The sequence below is a fragment of the Heterodontus francisci genome, chromosome 13 (assembly GCF_036365525.1).
Source record: "Heterodontus francisci isolate sHetFra1 chromosome 13, sHetFra1.hap1, whole genome shotgun sequence".
Lineage (NCBI taxonomy): Eukaryota > Metazoa > Chordata > Chondrichthyes > Heterodontiformes > Heterodontidae > Heterodontus > Heterodontus francisci.
Window position 1 is genome coordinate 74339498 of NC_090383.1, and position 17468 is coordinate 74356965.

General features: G+C 42.5%; 1 protein-coding gene across 1 annotated transcript in view; it reads right to left on the bottom strand.

Moving 5' to 3' along the window:
• Nucleotides 1-2213: 2213 nt before the first annotated feature.
• marc1 (mitochondrial amidoxime reducing component 1) overlaps nucleotides 2214-17468 on the bottom strand; it is a 69282-nt gene continuing 54027 nt past the window's right edge. The window contains exon 7 of the mRNA XM_068044970.1: nucleotides 2214-17461. Coding sequence (XP_067901071.1) covers nucleotides 17332-17461 — 130 coding nt within the window. The 3' untranslated portion in view covers nucleotides 2214-17331. The remainder of the gene's footprint in view (nucleotides 17462-17468) is intronic.

Sequence of the window (17468 nt, forward strand, 5' to 3'; positions counted from 1 at the left end):
GGAGTTGTTCACAAATGAGTCCTTGTGGATGAGAAACGCAGTAGCAGGGTGATCGATTGGTGGTTTGTTTACTGAAACACATCCTCATTGATGTTAGCCAGAACATTGGAAACAAGCAGAAAGGAGGACTGCAGCTGTCACACTGTCCCATGAGTCTCTGGGCTCAAATTCTAATTGGCACATAAGTAATCTGGTATTACCTTGACATAAACAATATGGTCCAATTAACACACTGTGACTGAGGCTTAGCAGGTGTACAGCTGTAAGATGAACACAGAATCAATGTGAAGACTCAGCGTAAAAAAACACTTCCAACATCTATCTATACCTTTATAAAGATGACTTGTCCACTGTCCCCCTCCGCTTTTCTCTGAAGGCATGCTAAAATATGGTTCTATTGTAGCAACCATCTTGCACTGCCTCACCATGAATCTAGGCAGAGAGCGCCTACAGGGATGAGGCACATTACAGACGGGCCTGTTTCAGTTGTCATCCAATGTCCACACATACTTTTTCCAGCTGGAGTCACTAGGAAATCAGCCAGGATTCCTACCACCCATTAACTTGCAATGAACACTTAATTGATGTACATACCATGACGCATACTTGATAACATTGTTAGAACATGGGGCTTTTCACACATTTCTTAATTGTCTAATTTAATAATGTGTTTAAAGTATCACTAAGTTGTTCAAATTCTGTTTTTAAAATTTGAACGACTGTATAATTCCTTGAGGGCATTCTTAAAATACATTTGTGACACTGTGCAGCACAATGTGCTCTTGTAGGTAAACAGTTTTATTTTAAACACAATCTGGGAAAATTCTTACACACATTTTCAAAATGAGCTTTCTTGGCACCAGAATGTTACACAAACCAAAACAGATACAAGATCCTTTTTTTAGCCAGATGTTTATATACTTTACTTGGTCACACATATGGGTAATTTTACAAAATCACAATCTTGACATAGACCCTCACCCACTGGGAGCACATGTCAGAAATTTGGACACTCAACGACAAGCCCCCCCCCCCCCAACACCTACTGCTCACCCCCCCCCCCCACTCCCAACTCCCACCCCTCACCACCACCCCTATAACTTTCTATCCAGAAAAACAATTTCATAAAATTAACAGAATTTGTGAAACTGCATGTCAAAACAGTCTTACAGTCTTCTTTCGCTACAACATGCAATTGTAGCATTTAAAAGGTCACATGTGGTGTTATGAGGAAGGCTAAGGAGTGGAAACAGCAGACTTTGAGGTGACCAAGTTTTCAAGACTATAAAGGGAATTTATAAATTGCTCACTTTGGAAAAGGATTCAAACATCAGGGGACTTAAATTAAAGATGAAGAAGTCGATTGTGTAGGGGAATAAAGTAGAACATTTTTACACCAAGGGTAGTAGGTTTGTAAATTACCAGGTGTAAAAATATTGAACTATGTGTCGTGTTTGACTGCTCGGTTTGATTGCTTAAACCTCTGGGTGGAGCTAGAGAGAAGTGGAATTGTGGGAGATTTCTGGAAGCTTCCGAGAGATATTTTGAATCTGTTTCATAGATACAGCCTGCTGTTAAGACATGTGCGCCAATCTGTAAGATCTTTTCTAGTTAATGTTATTGTGCTTTAAATAAACCAGTTGGTTATTTAACATAGTGTGATATCTGCATTGCTCAGAGGTAAATCGGATATCAAAATTAAACCCAGTGTAAACATAACAAAAACTTGGTGATGAAGATGACTGAACGATATTAAAGGTTACCTGCTTCAGAATCTTTCCTGCCAATGTCAGGAAATCCTCCTTTGAGTTGGCAGTGATGGATTTCAGGGTTCAAGACCTACTTGCTCACTACGGGGATGGACAGCCACGATATAGCAGCAAACCATAAGAAAGCAATACTCATACATTGGTAAAGGGCAGAAGGAAAGCGTGTCTTCGAGCAGCACTCAGAAGATAATCTATGTTCGATGTGGCAGTGACTGCCCTTGGAAAATACTTTGGGCCAAAGAAAAGCGTGATGATAGAGCAATATGCATAGTGCCAGAAATCCCAGGGACATGGTGAGCCCATTAAACAATATGTGACAACATTGCAGAAATTTGTATCTATATGTAAATTTGGCACACTAACCAACAAACTGATTTGTGACCAATTATTTGAAAAGACTTCAATTCCACGAATTAGGGAACATCTCCTCATGGAGGATGATGATTTAACCTTTGAAAAAGCCATAACCCTGGCAGTCCAGATTGAATCTTCCATGCTATATTCAAAGAGGTTACTCACACAGGCACCCTTGGACTCAGGGTTGCAGACCAGCTTCAGTGCAAGGGTTAAGGCAAAGAAAACCTCAGGAACCTCATCAATATGTGCGCCATCATGGTCAGTTACCTGCAAAACTGTGTCCAAATTGTGTAAATCCTCATCAAGTTAAAATGCCATGTCCAGTTCAAGGGCAAATGTGTAACTCATGTTCAAAATGGAACCACTTTGCAAAAATGTGCAGGTCGTCGAAGGAAAAGACTTCATCAGTTTGACATGTAGAGAAGTCTCTTCCAGAGAGAGAGGTACAACATGTATATTCCATCACCCAAAAGTGAAGCACCAGAACACATTAAGGAGTGCTCAGTCCAGATCGCAAGCATCTCAGTCTCACTTCTTATTGATGTTGGCGCACAAGTATCTATTTTGAGTGACAGACTCGACCATCAGTATTTCCATGTAGAATACCTTACAGGTTCACGCAACCAATTAGCGGATATGCTTAGCTGTAATATTGTCGCAGACATTGTTAACGACAGCAAAGCAACTTGCAACGTTGAAGACTATGTGATCGTAGTGATTTTGTGCATGATCACTAATCTGAATACACGATAGGAGTTGGAGACAGAGTCAGCAGCAGACAATGTACTACAGCTAGTATGTCAATACCTCAAATCTGAGCGGCCTCATGATATAGGGGAAGAACTGATCCCGTTTTACAGAGTACACAACAAACTCGCTTTGTTTGGTGATAACTATTGGAAGTGACACTCGGGCAGTTATCCCAAAGCCACTACAGAAATATGTATTGCATCTTGTTCATGAAGGACATCGGGCGTTGTTAAGATGGAACAGTGATCTCCTGAAGCAGTCTGGTGGCCAGGAATAGATTGCTGTATAGGGGAGTTCATTAGGGACTGCATAGCTTGCGCACTCAGCAATAAATCTGTTAAACATTGTCCTGAGCCGCTAAAACCGACCCCATGGCCAATGAAACCATGGCAACAACTTCAAGTTGATATTTTTGGAGAAGTGCAAGCAGCCCCTTCGGAATCAACATTTTTTGTTTGTTGTCCACGATCTTCAGAGCACATAGAAACAAAGGAACAGCAGTAGGCCATTCAGCCCATCGAGTCTGCCCCACCATTCAATACGATCATGGCTGATCACCCACTTCAATGCCTTTTTCCCACACTATCCTCATATCCTCTTATGTCATTTGTATTTAGAAATCTGTCAATCTCTGCCTTAAACATACTCAATGAGCTTTCACAGCCCTCTGGGGTAGAGAATTCCAAAGATTCACAACCCTCTGAGTAAAGAAATTTCTCCTCATCTCCGTCCTAAGTGGCTTCCCCCTTATTTTGAAATTATGTCCCCTGGTTCTAGACTGGTTGGGGAGTCTAGCTACATCTACCCTGTCTATCCCTTTAAGTATTTTGTAGGTTTCAATGAGATCACCTCTCATTCTTCGAAACTCCAGAGAATACAGGCCCAGTTTCCCCAATCTCTCTTCATACGACAGTCCTGCCATCCCGTGAGGAAGTCTGGTGAATCTTCGTTGCACATCCTCTATGGCAATAATATCCTTCCTAAGGGGACCAAAACTGCGCACAGTGCTCCAGGTGCCAAGGTTCTATACATTTGAAGTGAGACTTCACTACACCTGTACTCAAATCCTCTTGCGATAATGGCTTACATACCATTAGCCTTCTTAATTGCTTGCTGTACCTGCATGTTAGCTCTCAGTGACTTATTGACAAGGACACCCAGGTCCATTTGTACATCTACACTTTCTGACCTCTTTTTATTTAAGAAATACTCTACACATCTGTTTCTCCTATCGAAGTGGATAACCTCACATTTTTCCACATTATATTCCATCTGCCACGTTTTTACCCACTCACTAAGTCTGTCCAAATCTACCTGAAGCCACTTTGCATCTTCCTCACAACACACATTCCCACCTAGTTTTGTGTCATCCGCGAACTTGGAAGTATTACATTTGGTCCTCATGTCCAAATCATTGATTTATATTGTGAACAGCTGGGGCCCAAACTCTGATCCCTGCGGTACCCCACTAGTCACAGCTTGACAAAGCGTGAATGACCTGTTTATTTCTACTCTCTGCTTTCTGCCTGTTAACCAATCCTTAATCCATTCCAGCATATTATCCCCATCCCATCTGCTTTAATTTTGCTAACCAACCAGAAGGCTTCTGAAAATCCAAGTATGCTGCGTCCACCGACTCCCCTTTATCAATTCTGTTAGTAACATCCTGAAAAAACAACAGGTTCGTCAAACATGATTTCCCATTCGTAAATCCATGTTGACTATGCCCAATCAGATCATTATTATCCAAGTTTCCATTTATCACATCCTTTCGAATAGATTCTAGAATTTTCCCAACAACTGATGTAAGGCTAACAGGTCTGTAATTCCCTGTTTTCTCTCTCCCTCCCATCTTAAATAGTGCGGTGACATTTGCAACCTTCCAATCTGCAGGAACCACGCCAGAATCTATGGGATGTTGGAAGATGATCACCAATGCATCCAATATCTCCATAGCTACCTCTTTCAACATTCTTGGATGCAGAATATCAGGCTCTGGGGACTTATCAACCTTCAGCCCCATTAATTTCTCCAATACATTCTTCTTACTAATACTAATTTCCTCCAATTCCTCATTCTCCCTAATCCCTTGGATCTCTAATTCTGGGAGATTTCTTGTATCTTCCTCAGTGAAGACAGACACAAAGTAATCATTTAGCTTCTCTGCCATTTCTCTATTTCCCATCATAAATTCTCCTGACTCTGCCTGTAATGGACCCACATTTGTTTTAGCCAAACGTTTCCTTTTTACATACCTATAGAAGCTTTTACAGTCCATTTTTATATTTTTTGCTAACTTACATTCATATTCTATTCTCCCTTTCTTTATCAGTTTCTTCCTCCTCCTTTGCTGTATTCTAAAATCCTCCCAATCCTCAGGTTTACTACTATTTCTAGCAAATTTATAGGCCTTTTCTTTTAATCTTATACAAATGGCTGGAAATTGCTACAAGTTCCATTACAATCACTACAGTCATCGACATCCTGGACAAATTATTTACAAAATGGGGTTTGCCAGGGACCTCACTACAGACAATGGACTGCAGTTTGTCTCAAGTCAATTCATGGAATTCCTAGCCAGTTACGGAATCTATTACCAGCTGATGTCACACTACAACCCACAATTGAATGGTGGCCTTGAACAGTTCAACAGGGTGATAAAGGAAAGCCTGAAAGCTAGGATGGTGGAAGGGAGAATATTCGAACAGTCCATTCACATCCTACTCCTCACATACCGATCCACCCCACACTCTCTAAACAGCAAGTCTCCAGCTGATCTTTTGATAGGTCGGAACTTTCACATGCCACTGATCATTCTCAATCCACCATCACCTGTAAACAAGGAGGTCAGAGTGAAAGCAGATGAAATCACATGGTGACAACAGAAAACAGAAATATACTTTGACAAATGTACAGGCACTAGGGAACCATAGTTTAAAGTTTGGGATTGGGTTTGAATCAAATGGCCAAGTCATTACCACAAACCCGCTTCATCAGTATCAGGTCCAAAGCAGAATAAACGTTCACTCAGTACTAATGCTTATCTGTTGGCTGACGACAGCAGGTGGAATGCAAGACGGTTAGTAGGGAGCAGACCAGGATATTCTGAGGATAGTGGTTATGAGGATACATTTTCTTTTCCTCTGAATGATATTGATAATCCACCTCATCAAGCCAACTAAACAGATCCACAACCACAAATTTGTAGATATAATCAAAGACCTAAGAGACCTTCCTATCTCAAAGGCCATCTCTGTACTTAGAGAAAACTGACAAGTTGAATGCTAAGAAGTAACCTGATGCATATATGTTTGTTGTTTAGAATACATCAATGTAAAAATAATGTCTTTAGTTAAAAAGGGGGAAAAATGTAGTGACTGATCAGTTTGATTGCTTAAAACTTCAGGTGGAGCTGGAGAGCAGAAGTGGAATTGTGGGAGATTTCTGGAAGCTTCCGAGAGACATTTTCGATCCATTTCACAGACACAGGCTGCTGTTAAGACATGTGCACCAATCTGTAAGATCTTTTCTAGTTAATGTTATTGTGTTTTAAATAAACCTGTTGGTTATTTAACACATTGTGATATCTGCATTGCTCAGAGTTAAATGGGATATCAAAATTAAACCAAGCATAAACATAACAGTATGTATATAATGTGCTATATGCTTGGATATGTGAAGTAACAGAATTATGGGAGAAGTGTCAAGCTAGGACCTGCAAGAGAATTATGCTGAAGTTGCTAAAGTATTGTTAGTGCCAAGATGGTTGATTAGGTTGCGACCAGAGCCCGCAGTTGATTTGGTTGAAATCATGTCGAGTAGTTGCTTAAGTTATAACCACAGTGTAAGCAGAAACTGAAGTTATGTAACCACATGGTGAGACATATTGTAAGATAAGGAACTGGAGAACAAAAGGGGTCTGAAGCTCGTTAGATTGTATGTGACTTGAGTCACAGGAGATAGAGGACACATGCAGATGACAATAATTGGATTAGAAATGAACGGGGTTATCTCTGTTAGGTGCTCTGACAAAGGTTGCAGGACCACTGAAGGTTAAAAGAGAGTCCACAATAACCGGCACAATGAAGAGAAGACTCAAGACAGGAGAGGGATATGGACAGAAGAGAACAGAAGACTGAACTAAGACACAGTGCTCCGATGTCCAGCTACAACACTGGAAGTATATAGCTCGTGTTGTTCTGTTAATCACAGGCTGAATCTGTAATAGCGTGCTACTTGGATTTGTCTCTTTTTTTCTCAACAAAGTAACGCAACTTGCCAATTGGTATAGCCACGTCGAGTTCTTACCTCTACAGGAGGACCATGGAAGAAGATATGAAAGGGCTCATGAGGCAAGTAGAGCTGTATCTGAACAAACATGAGATGGAGGGAGATGATAAAAAAAATGCAGTCACATGGGGTGAGCTCAAGCAAAAAGGCCTTTTTTATGGCATTCTTCTTTCCCTTATATCCTCATGTTTTTGGTTTATATTATTTTGATTCAAGAACAAATAGACCTGCAAATCTCCATGATTTCTGTCAGTCCCCAACACTTAATTAATTGTTTTTAAGTGTTTTTCGTCAACTGTTCTATGTAATGCCAAAAACACACAAGTCACATATTTCTTTCTAATTCGGCTGCATTTAAAATGTTACATTTAAGTACTGACAAGTGACATAATCAGTAAGAGATAAATTTGCACCCTGATCCACCTGAACAATGCTAAGCATTAATATTTCCACATGAGACCTTGTGGTTTATGATGAAAGACACGATGAAGTTTGGTTAAAATCACATGAAGCCTTTTTGAAGTTGTAGAGGTGACAAATTACTGTTTGACAGAGACAGTTAACAGGAAGACAGTATCATAACAAAAGTTCGCTCATTCCATGCTTATAGATGAGCAGCAATCATTAAAAGATAATCATTCGGTCTGGAGTTTTCTGGTTCCGTCCTTGCTATGTCACGGTTTTCAGCCCTTAAGTTTTAATGGGTGGAAAATTGCTGGCTGGATATATTGATATCTGTTTTTAAATATGTCTTACAACAATCACATGACTTTGGGGGGGTGGGGGGGGGGGGGGAATCTACAGACCCAACAGTTCAAAATAGCAGCTAATTAAATTAATTACATAATAAATTGTCATTCATTACTCAAGGTGCAAATTGATTTCTGATCGCTACATCCTGTTATCCCAAGGTTGCTCATCTGTTAGAGAGTATTAATCAGCTTCTTCATAAACCCTGCCATAAACTAACAGGAGATCTGTTCCCAAATTTCTGCATGAGTACTTTGTAACAGACCACTAGGAAATAAGTGCACAAGAACAGGAAGGATGACTTGTCTTCCAATGTTGTTTCAGTCTTCCTCTTGCAGAAGTATCTAACCTGCTGCTGGGTACATCTTTTAAAGACTTTTGTGGTGTGTCAATCAAATGCGACAATGGGTTCATCCACGATTGCTTCAATCCAAGACTGTTCTCAAATCCAGTCCAGACTAAAAGACAAAAGCTGCCTCTTTCTGTGTGAAATATTTGCACAATCTAAATACCGTTCCTAATGTGTATTAGCTTATGGCACAAAATGTTCACAATTCTGTTTTTGGTAGTTTCTCTCAAGCTAGTCACAATTATACAAGGCGGTATTTTATACTCTCCCCCGTGGCGAGTTTGGAGGCGGGAAGGGCATTTAATCGGGTGGGATGGTGGTGGTGGGGGAGAACCCGTCACTTTCCCACCTCCACCCTGATTAGTTCCGTGGTGGGAAGGCCCGTGGACAGCCTTCCCGTCCCGCCACTAATTTAGACCCTTAAGGGGCAATTAATGACCAGCGGCAAGTGGGCCCATCGCCACACAGAGAGAATGACTTGCAAACCTGTGCAGGTTGCTTGTGGTCTCCCCGGTGGTTGGGGGGGTCCCTCATTCAAAGGTACTCAGTGCCTGATCAAGGGACCCGGCTGGCATCAGGAAAGGGGGAGCCTGCTGAGAGCTACCCCTCTGCCCTTGCTGCCAAACCCCCTACACCCCTATCCCCCGTGACCCCGACTTCACGCAACCCCTCCCACTATCACTTGCCTGGTCACTCTGTGATTCTGGGCCTCCGGTGGGTGCCATTCTGCCAGCAGCCAAGCAGCCACCACCTCTCCAATGGCGCTGCTAAGGAAAAGAGCTGCTGGCCTCTGATTGGCCAGCAGCTCTCGGAGGGCAGGACTTCCCATCCCCGGGGTCCTGATCCCATGGAAGGCCCGCTAGTGACCTGTCAACTGCCTGATTATCATGTAATCCCAGCAGGGCTTCCCAGAGGACACAGCACAGGTCTCTTGCCGGCTCTCAAGGCAACGGCTGAGACCCCCATCGCCTTTCTGAGGTTTAAAACATGTAGAAGGAGCTTCATTCAAAGTGAATGTACTGCTGAGGAACATCATAAAAAAGATTAGTGCTAAGGCCTTATTTGTAATCATGAGAATCTTAATCTTTCTGACAAAGATTGTGGGGACTAGCTGTGTGCATGACTGAGTTTATTGAATTGCTCCAAGAATATTTTCTTGAAAGAGCAAGTGAGGGAACCAGTAAGAGGGAAGGCAATATTAGATTTGCTCCAAAGTGATGAAGACAGAATAATAAGGCGAGTTAGATTAAGGGAACATTTGGGGTTTGTGGTCATAAAGCTGCTGGGAGTGAAATTGGTCTTTGGCTGTCACTCATTTTGCACTACTGCCACTCAGCAGACAGGTTTACACCCACATGATTTTCTTTTAGCCTGTTTTCTGCTATTGCTGAAGAACCAACTTCAACCCCCCACCCATTAATTTTGAAGTTGAATTGAGAATAGAATAGTTAATAAAAACTATTAACATTTCAGAAGAGCAGACTTTGACGAATGCAATCTTCCAGGAAAACAATTTAAAGGGAAAGATGTGGGAGGGAAATGAGAGAGCTTTAAGGAGATAGTTCTACATTACAGAGGCAGTTTATCCCAGAAATCAATTGAGAAAACACAAAAGTAAAACTGACATGAATGAAAAGCACATTCATGGAATGCATTAGAGAAAATAAATGGCCAATAACATTTGTAAATGTACTGACAAGGAACAGGATACAGGGATCTGTAAAATCAAGCAGAGGAATGCCATGAAATTGATAAAAGGTACACAGAGGGACCATGAGAGTAATATAGCAGAAAACAATGCACTTTCTTCGAGCATATCAGATGCTTGACATAATAGAGTATGAAGATCATCTGGGGAATTTGGTGGTTAGGTCATTGATGGCATCAATTCAATGGTTGTACCGGGTCAGGAAAACAAATAAAATGTTGCTCTATATTGTTAAGGATGTGACTTATAAGTCAAAGGAAGTGATTTTAAAGTTACATATTGCCTTAGTGAGACAGCATCTAGAGTACTCTGCTCATTTTTGATCTCAGTAATTAAAAACGTGATGCAGTCCAGAGGAGGGATACAGGAAATTAGGGAGCTGAGTTATGAGAAATGATTATCCAACTAGAACTGTACTCTCTTGAAGAGGAAGATTAGAGGGAACTTGATAGAGATCTTTAAAAATTTCAGGGATAATGGAGAAATTAGATCAGGAAAGTTCTGTTCGGCTTGGGGACACAAATTAAAGTTAAGGGGGAAAAGATTCGATAAGGCCTCTTAGCAGGCATGGGAATCACAACAATCGTGACCTGTGATTACCCTGTGCCCTGATAGAAGTGATGCAGGCAGCATGCAGACTTTGTGCTGCCTGTACAACTGCATGATTGTGACAGTGTAGCCCAGCATGAAACACACTGCTGAGCAGCTGTATGGTCAACAGGGGCTCAAGTTTGTGCAAGGTAGCACCAATTAAAGCTAGCCTGCACCTCTTAAAGGGCATGTGCATTCTGGCTGCAGCAGATGCTGGACGTGGTTGAGAAATGCATTCTCAGCAAGAAGAAACTGGTACAATGGAGCAGCAAGCCAGAGAGAGGGATCCTAAGGTTTTCAGATGCAGTGCTGGAGGTGGAAAGGAGGCCCTGCCAGACGTACACTGTGAAGACAGTGGGAGCAGATAGCCAGAGTTCAATGCCAGGAACATGGCCCGAAGGACCCTTATACAGTGCCAGGAAAAGTTCATTGAGCTCAAATGTGCTCAAGGTCAGTGAATGCATCTTCAAATGCCATCTCTACCAACCGCACCACCACCAACCTCACACACTGCTCAATGCACTACAATCCCATCATTCGCCCATAAGCAATCTCTAGCAATCAGGACTATTATCTAATAGTTATAAGCTCCATCTTATCCTCATGCAGGCTCAGACTTGGCTGCAGACACCAGCACTCAAAGGGGCTTGCAGAGTCTGAAGCAGTCCAGCAATCTGGGCTCCAGCAGATTACTAGGACTCTGAGGTGCTGCCCCGGGGGAATGGCAGTGGCTCCATTGTGCATGAACCTACTGTCCTCTCTTAGGATGACAACATTCAATCTCCCATCATTGCCAGCCCTGCTGTTGTCTGTCATCCAGCCAGCCAAGACTGCTGCTGCTGCCCATGCTGAGTTAGTACAACCTGAAGTGGCACAGTGGTTAGCACCGCAGCCTCACAGCTCGAGCGACCTGGGTTTGGTTCTGGGTACTGCCTGTGCGGAGTTTGCAAGTTCTCCCTGTGACTGCGTGGGTTTCCACCGGGTGCTCTGGTTTTCTCCCACAGCCAAAGACTTGCAGGGTGATAGGTAAATTGGCCATTGCAAATTGCCCCGAGTGTAAGTAGGTGGTAGGAGAATGGTGGGGCTGTGATAGGGAATATGGGATTAACGTAGGATTAGTATAAATGGGTGGATGTTGGTTGGCAACTACAAGAAAGGCAATAAGGGAAAGCACAAGGATAAATAGTTGAGTGTTGGATAAAGTTGGTATGGAATTGTTTTTTGTGGTGTCTTTTATTTCAAGATTTTAGCCAATAAGATTCTATGATAGCCGGAACAGAGGATGGTAGGCTGGGAAAGTGTGGAGCAATGGTGATCTGGGGATTTTCTTCAGGGGATTCAGAGTCTGATAAGATGCTCATGGACAGCCTGTCTGCAGCAATGATGTCCCACATGCCTCCTCCCTTTTTCCTTCTATTCCTCATCCTCCTTTTCCCCCTTAGGTGGTTGCCAGAGACTTGGTGATGAGCTGCACCGTCATGATGTCCAGGTTGTGGAGGACATACGAACATATGAATTAGGAGCAGCAGTAGGTCATTCGACCCCTCGAGCCTGCTCCGACATTCAATAAGATCATGGCTGATATGTTTCTGTTTCGAATTCCACACCCCCGTCTACACCCAATAACCCTTGATTCCCCTGCCTAACAACAATCTATCTACCTTCGCCTTAAAAATATTCAATGGCCCCACCTCCACCACCTTCTAATGCAGAGTCCCAAAGTCGCGCAAACCTCAGGAGAAAAAATTTCTCCTCATCTCTGTCCTAAAATGGTGCCCCCTAGTTCTGGAGTCACCCGCAATAGGAAACATCCTCTCCACATCCACCTTGTCAAGACCATTCAGGATCTTATCAACTTCAATCAAGTCTCCCCTCATTCTTCTAAATTCCAGTGAAAACAAGCCCAGTCTGTCCAACTGTTCCTCATAAGACAACCCGCTCATTCCAGGCAACAATCTAGTAAACCTCCTCTGAGCCGCCTCCAATGCATTTACATCCTTCCTTAAATAAGGAGACCAAAACTGCACACAGTATTCGAGATGTGGTCTCACCAATGCCCTGTATTATTGAAGCATAACATCCTTAATTTTATTTTCAATTCCTCTTGTAATAAAGGATAGAAATGCATTAGCCTTCTCTATGATCTGCTGTACCTGCATATTAACTTTTTGTGATGTAGCAGAGCACCACAAAGCTAGAGACATACTCTAGTGAGTACTGGAAGACTTTTCCCAAGAGGTCCAGGCAACAGTACTGTTGTATCAGGATGCCAGTGGTCTGCTCCACAGTGTTGCTAGTTGCAGCATGATTCTTATTGTAGGAGCACTGTCCATGTGTGGTCGGATGCGAGGGGAGTCATCGGCTACCTGTGCAGTGGGTAGGCCTTGTTGCTGAGCAGCCATTCTCTGGTTCAATGTGGTGGTTCAAGGATTGATGGAACGACTGACAGTCACAGGATGAAAGCATCATTTCTGCTGACAAGATAGCAGGAATGGTCTGGGTGTGTTCACACACCAAAAGCATGTTCAGGGAGTGGAACACATTGCGGTTTTGTTACATCTCCCCTTGAGATACAGCACTGACAAAGTCATATGCCTGCTCTTCCTCTTTCTCTCTGCTAAGAGAGAAGACAATAAAATCCCCTCTCCTGGCGTACAGAGCCCCACTGACCTCCCAGATGCAGCGAATGATGGCGAACTAAGATATTTTGGCAATGTTGCTGGCTCCAGCCTCGAAAGATCCGCTAGTGTAGAAACTGATGGCCACAGTAACCTTGATGACAAATGGCAGCTCTGATTTAAGGGGGTAGCATAGTTCTGTGACCACCTCCTTGGTGAAAAGGAGCCAACACAGACACTGCTCCTGGCTGAGGTAAAGGTAGGAGAAGTGCTCTCTGAAATTGCTAGGTGGGTAAGACGTCCTGCTGAGAGCCCTCCTCCTCCCCCTTCTCTGCCAACAACTTCTCCTCTCTGCTGCCTCTGTTTCATCTGCCTGTCATACTGCAGCATAAGAGGAACTACAACTATAGCCCTATGACTGGGAGCAACTGATGCAATCAGAGGCCTTTCAAAACCACACGGCTCCTTCCAAAGGTCCAGCACTACAGGTTTCTGATTGAAAGAACTTCTGTCAACTCCTCCAATGACATAGTACTTCCACTAACTCTGCAGCAGCTTGTAGTTAGTCAAAAGCACCCCACCTGAAAATTGGATGATGGTGCCGTTAAATGGAGATGGTCGGGGTTGCTTCACACAGCTGACCCCATGTTCAGCTGTGCGTGTTTGAGAGAGGGCGTTAAAAGGACCAGCAAGGTCCAAATTGGCATAGTCGTAGTCATAGAGTCATCGTCATTATGGGACAGAAGGAGGCCATTAGGCTCATTGCACCCTTGCCAGCTCTCTGTAGAGTAATCCAGTCAGTCCCCCTCTATCCCCATAGTCCTGCAAGTTTATTTCGGTCAAGTGCCCATCCAATTTCCTTTTGAAATCATTGATCATCCCCGCTTCCACCACTCTCGTAGGCAGCGAGTTTGAGGTCATTACCACTCACTGCATAAAAAAGTTCTTCCTCACATCCCACCTGCATCGCTTTCCCAAAGCGTTAAGTCCGTGTCCCCTAGTCCTTGTACCATCAGCTAACAGGCACAGCTTTTCTTTATCTACCTTATCTAAATCCGTCATAATCTTAAACACCTCTATCAGATCTCCCCTCAATCACCTTTGCTCCAAAGAGAACGACCCCAGCTTCTCCACCTAAACGTGGCTAAAATCTCCCATCCTTGGCATTCTGGTAAATCTCCTCTGCACCCTTGCGAGGATCCTCACATCCTTCCTAAAGTGTGGTGATCAGAAATGGATGCAATACTCTAGTTGTGGCCTAACCAAAGCTTTATAAAGGTTCAGCTAACTTCCCTGCTTTTCCACCTCTATTTATGAAGCCCAAGATCCCATATGTTTTGCTAACTACTCTCTCAATATGTCCTGCCATCTTCAAGGATCTGTGCACATGTACCCCTAGGTCCGTCTGCCTCTGCACACTCTTTAGAACCATGCTATTAAGTATATAGTGCCTCTCCCTATCCCTTGTGCTAAAATACATTACCTCACACTTCTCTGTATTTCTTTCTTCTTTGGCCTCCTTATCTCGAGAGACAATGGGTAAGCACCTGGAGGTGGTCAGTGGTGTGTGGAGCAGTGCCTGGAGTGGTTATAAAGGCCAATTCTAGAGTGACAGGCTCTTCCACAGGTGCTGCAGAAAAATTTGTTTGTCGGGGCTGTTACACAGTTGGCTCTTCCATTGCACCTCTGTCTTTTTTCCTGCCAACTGCTAAGTCTCTTCGACTCGCCACTGTATTTAACCATGCCACATCAACAGCATGGACCTGATGGTCCGAATGGCCTCTTTCTGTGCCATAACTGACTCTATGAACGCTGGATGCTGACTGACATCACGAGCTGTCCACTCTGCATGCTTCCGGCACACACACAGTACACCTGCGCTATCACTCTTCACAGCATGGCAACCAGCAAGGTTGGCGCTCGAAGTGGTCAGGAGCAGATCACCTGCCATTTGTTTCCTTAGCTGGCTCCCACAGTGCCGAAAACAGCGGCACTATGGAGCCGAATTTTGAGGCCAAGGTGTCAAAAGGAAAACAGGAAATTTGGCTTTAAGTATTAAGAGGATGGTAGAATCCTGGAACAGTGTTTAAAAAAAGGATTCAATGATTTGGTGAGACCAGATCTGGAGTACTGTGCACAGTTTTGGTCTCCTTACTAAAACAAAGATAAAATTGCATTAGAAGCAGTTCAGAGAAGGTTCACTTGACTGAGTTAGATAGATTCTTGATAGACAAGGGAGTCAAGTGTTATGGGGGACAGACAGGAAAGAAGAATTGGGGCCACATTCAGATCAGCCATTTTCTTAACAAATGGCATAGCAGGCTCGAGGGGCTGAATGGCCTACTGCTGCTTCTAATCCGTATGTTTTGGTACCGAAAGCATGACCATATTACTACTATCCTACCATCTAGTCATATCAATGCCTAACCAAGGACAGCTTGATACTAAACATGAAAGAATGCAGTTTTTGCCAAAGATAAATGTCTATTTTGTCGTACATTTCCTGGATTATTTGTGTTACTACTTCATGTGTATATGTAACATAAGCTATAATAGCTATTGCAAAACATACATTAGCATTGTCCTACCTTTGGCCCCTCAACAAAAGAAAGTGCAATATAACAAGAACTTGGTATTTATACAGAGCTGTTAACATAATAAGACAAAATTTGACACCGAGTCACATAAGGAGATCTATATATAAGATTGAAATGGTAGCATATAAAGAAATACAAATTATTTAGTTGCTTTGAAATAAAAATTAAGCTAGCATTAGCCCTAGAAAGAAATAATGTAGAAGTCATGAGTCAATGCACAAGACTATAGTAGGATATGCAGTCGCAGCATCACAATGTGGTTTATTTCCCAGTAAACCACTGCACACGAGTTGTTTATCTAGTCCTTCATACAGTCAGAGAGTACATCCAGCACTGACTCCAGGGAGAAATTACCAAAATTAATTGACTGCTGGAATCACTGATTGGCAGCATAAAAATACAACATACATCAGGGAGAAGTGCCTCTGAACAAAGTATCTATGTAAACCACCTGCAGCTGCAGACATGCACCCTCTGTGAAAATTATTAGAAACTCGGGTTTCTTGTGAATTAGAGGAGCTTCTTTAAGTAGCAAATGCAGAAAAATCTAAAGAATAAAAAAATACAAAGTTTTTAAAGGACAAAAAAACAAGCTGCAGATGCATGTCACTAACTAAATGAGGAAGAGTGGGAGAAGCATGAGGCTTAAAGCCAACACCCTGTACGCAGTAGATTTCTAACTGTGAGGCAGTTGGAGACAGGTGGTGGCTCAGCATTTTAACCAACTGCTGAGGCTGTTCACAGAAATATTGTTTTTTTTCCAGAGAAAGTTTGGCAACAACAATAAATGAAGTATCTGAATATATGTTGAACTTCCTACTTTTATGGCTTATTTTCTCCTTTCATAATTGGGTACCACAGTATCAGCTATTTTCACTTCTTTTAAAATTATAGAAATATCACCCCACCCCCTATTCATTCTCAACTGTTTAGAATGTAGGCACACAAGCACATAATACTGCTGTGTGCTGCAAAGAACTGGAGAACGCTATAGCTGGTGTTAAATACAATGATTGGGAGTAGAATTAATATTGGCAGAGATAAGTTATTGACCTTAAGTACTTCAGTGAATTTGTCACTAGTTGAATTGGTTACGTCAGCTCCTACAGTCCGATGGGCTTGATTAACCCTCAAAGACAATCCTTCTATGAGTTCGCAAAAGTTATTGTGCATTTAGGAAAAAAACTCTGAAGTACAGGCAGGAACAAAAATTTAAAATGTTGAAATTACTAACTCCTTTTAACTATTTTTAAGAACAGTCCTAACAAAAATGTTTGATCCTTTTCAAGGATGATTTAAATGCTTATGCTAATAAAAGTTTGTAAAAATAGGCCAGTATAATTTGCTTTTTCATTTTTAAGAAAGTAGTTTCAGCTATTTGTTTAAAGCAGTGTTCAGCTGGAAAAACGCAACAGTTTCATGTTAAATCTTCAATTTACTACTTTTACAAGCAATTAATGGCACAATAATCAAAAGTGCTTCCAAAAGTAAAGACATTAAACTTGTAATCTTTTTGCAGAAGAAGCTGCACTACTTCTGTCATTGTAAACTTCTACTGCTCAACAATCATGTACACAGGGTCCCCTACTCGAATCACTCCAGGTCTTTCAATCCCATAATGTGAGCCAAACACAGGGACAGATTTGTAAATGTGTTTCTCAGCGGGGTCGCACTGGCGATACCTGCAAG